The sequence below is a fragment of the Calidris pugnax genome, unplaced genomic scaffold, assembly GCF_001431845.1.
Source record: "Calidris pugnax isolate Ruff unplaced genomic scaffold, ASM143184v1 scaffold335, whole genome shotgun sequence".
Lineage (NCBI taxonomy): Eukaryota > Metazoa > Chordata > Aves > Charadriiformes > Scolopacidae > Calidris > Calidris pugnax.
The window spans coordinates 1,663,601-1,665,050 of NW_015091148.1; the positions used below are offsets into that span (position 1 = coordinate 1,663,601).

A 1,450-nucleotide genomic window follows, 5' to 3' on the forward strand; every position below is an offset into this window, starting at 1 on the left:
GGGACAGGGACAGGCAGCAGCTCTGAGATGTCCAGGGGACTCAAGGGGACTTTGCAGGACTGATTCAGGCAGGGAGCAGAGCAAACAGGGCTGGCAGGAAGGGAGGGGGGTGCAGCCCTCACCCCCACAGCAGCCCAAAGCCTGAGGGGGACACACAAGGCATCGGGGGGACCTGTCCTGGGGACACAGGGGGACGCTCTGGCAGCTGCAAACACCCAAACCCAGAGGCAACGAGCGACTTGGAGCATCCCGTGGGTGAGGATGGAGATGGAGGCTCCACTTGCCACCCAGACCCAGCCACCTCCTCACCCTTGAGGTCCGTCAGCGTTTCCCCCAGCTGCTTGAGCACCACCGCCTTCTCCTCCAGCTCCTGCACAGGGATCAGCCGGTGGTTGTGGGCCAGGTCCTTCTGGATCTTCTCCACCGACTTCTCCAGGTCACTGTGGGCACAGAGGGCAGAGCAGGGGGGTCATTGCTGCTCGGGGACACTGGTGACCCCAAGGGGTGGCCAGTTCAGGAGAAGACCCCTCCATGCTGGGCGTGTGGTCAAGGATGTGACCCGGCACCATAGATCAGAGCTGCTGATTTACACCCATGGAGGACCTGGCCCATGGAGGTCAGGGTGAAAGGACCCCCTCCCCAGTGTCATGCCCAGTCCCACCACCAGCCCCGTCTCACTTGAGCTGCTGGGTGATGAGCTCCTCCTCGTTGAGGTACCGGAGCCGTTCCTCCTCCACCAAGCTGCGCTGGCGCTGCAGGGGGTCCTCGTGCTTGCGCATGGTGTCCGTCACCCGCACGCTGATCTCCGTCTCCGTCCGGCGCAGCATCGTCTTCACCGTCTCCTGGTTCTGCAGCTGCGGGGGGCGAGGAGGAGGAAGGAGGGGGGGCTTCAGGCTGGGCAAGATCCCCCCTCAATGGGGACCAGCGTGGGGACAGCTCTGAGCTCCAACACCCAGCCCCATGCGAGGTGACCAGGAATACGGGACTTTTCCTGATCCAGGGTTGGAGCCACCCCAGTAAGAGATGGGATGGGGTTTTCCCAGTAAGAGATGGGATGGGATGGGGTTGTCCCAGTAAGAGATGGGATGGGATGGGATGGGGTTTTCCCAGTAAGAGATGGGATGGGATGGGATTTTTCCAGGAAGAGATGGGATGGGATGGGATGGGATGGGATGGGATGGGATGGGATGGGATACAATGGATTTGCTTTATAAGCAGGGGGCAAGTTCCTCATCTGTCTAGGAATGACCAGTAGAAATAGCTGATAAAGAACATCAACGTTTCAAAACGGGGAGGAAATCCCAAAAAAAAGCACAGTCATCAATGGAACTCTGCCCGTGGTGGCAGCGCAGGCCCAGAGAGGTGTGCGGAGGAAATGCTGAGGAAGGAAGAGCTGCAGGACACTGGGGGTGGGCAGGGCAGGGGGAGAGCACCTGGCATGTGGGAGAGC

At 60.6% G+C, this 1,450-nt stretch overlaps 1 protein-coding gene across 1 annotated transcript in view; it reads right to left on the reverse strand.

The window, feature by feature from the left end:
* Nucleotides 1-1,450, reverse strand: part of SRCIN1 (SRC kinase signaling inhibitor 1) — a 104,045-nt gene that overhangs the window by 15,334 nt on the left and 87,261 nt on the right. The window contains exons 14-15 of the mRNA XM_014958940.1: nucleotides 679-854; nucleotides 310-440 (exon numbers count right to left, since the gene is read on the reverse strand). Coding sequence (XP_014814426.1) covers nucleotides 310-440; nucleotides 679-854 — 307 coding nt within the window. The remainder of the gene's footprint in view (nucleotides 1-309; nucleotides 441-678; nucleotides 855-1,450) is intronic.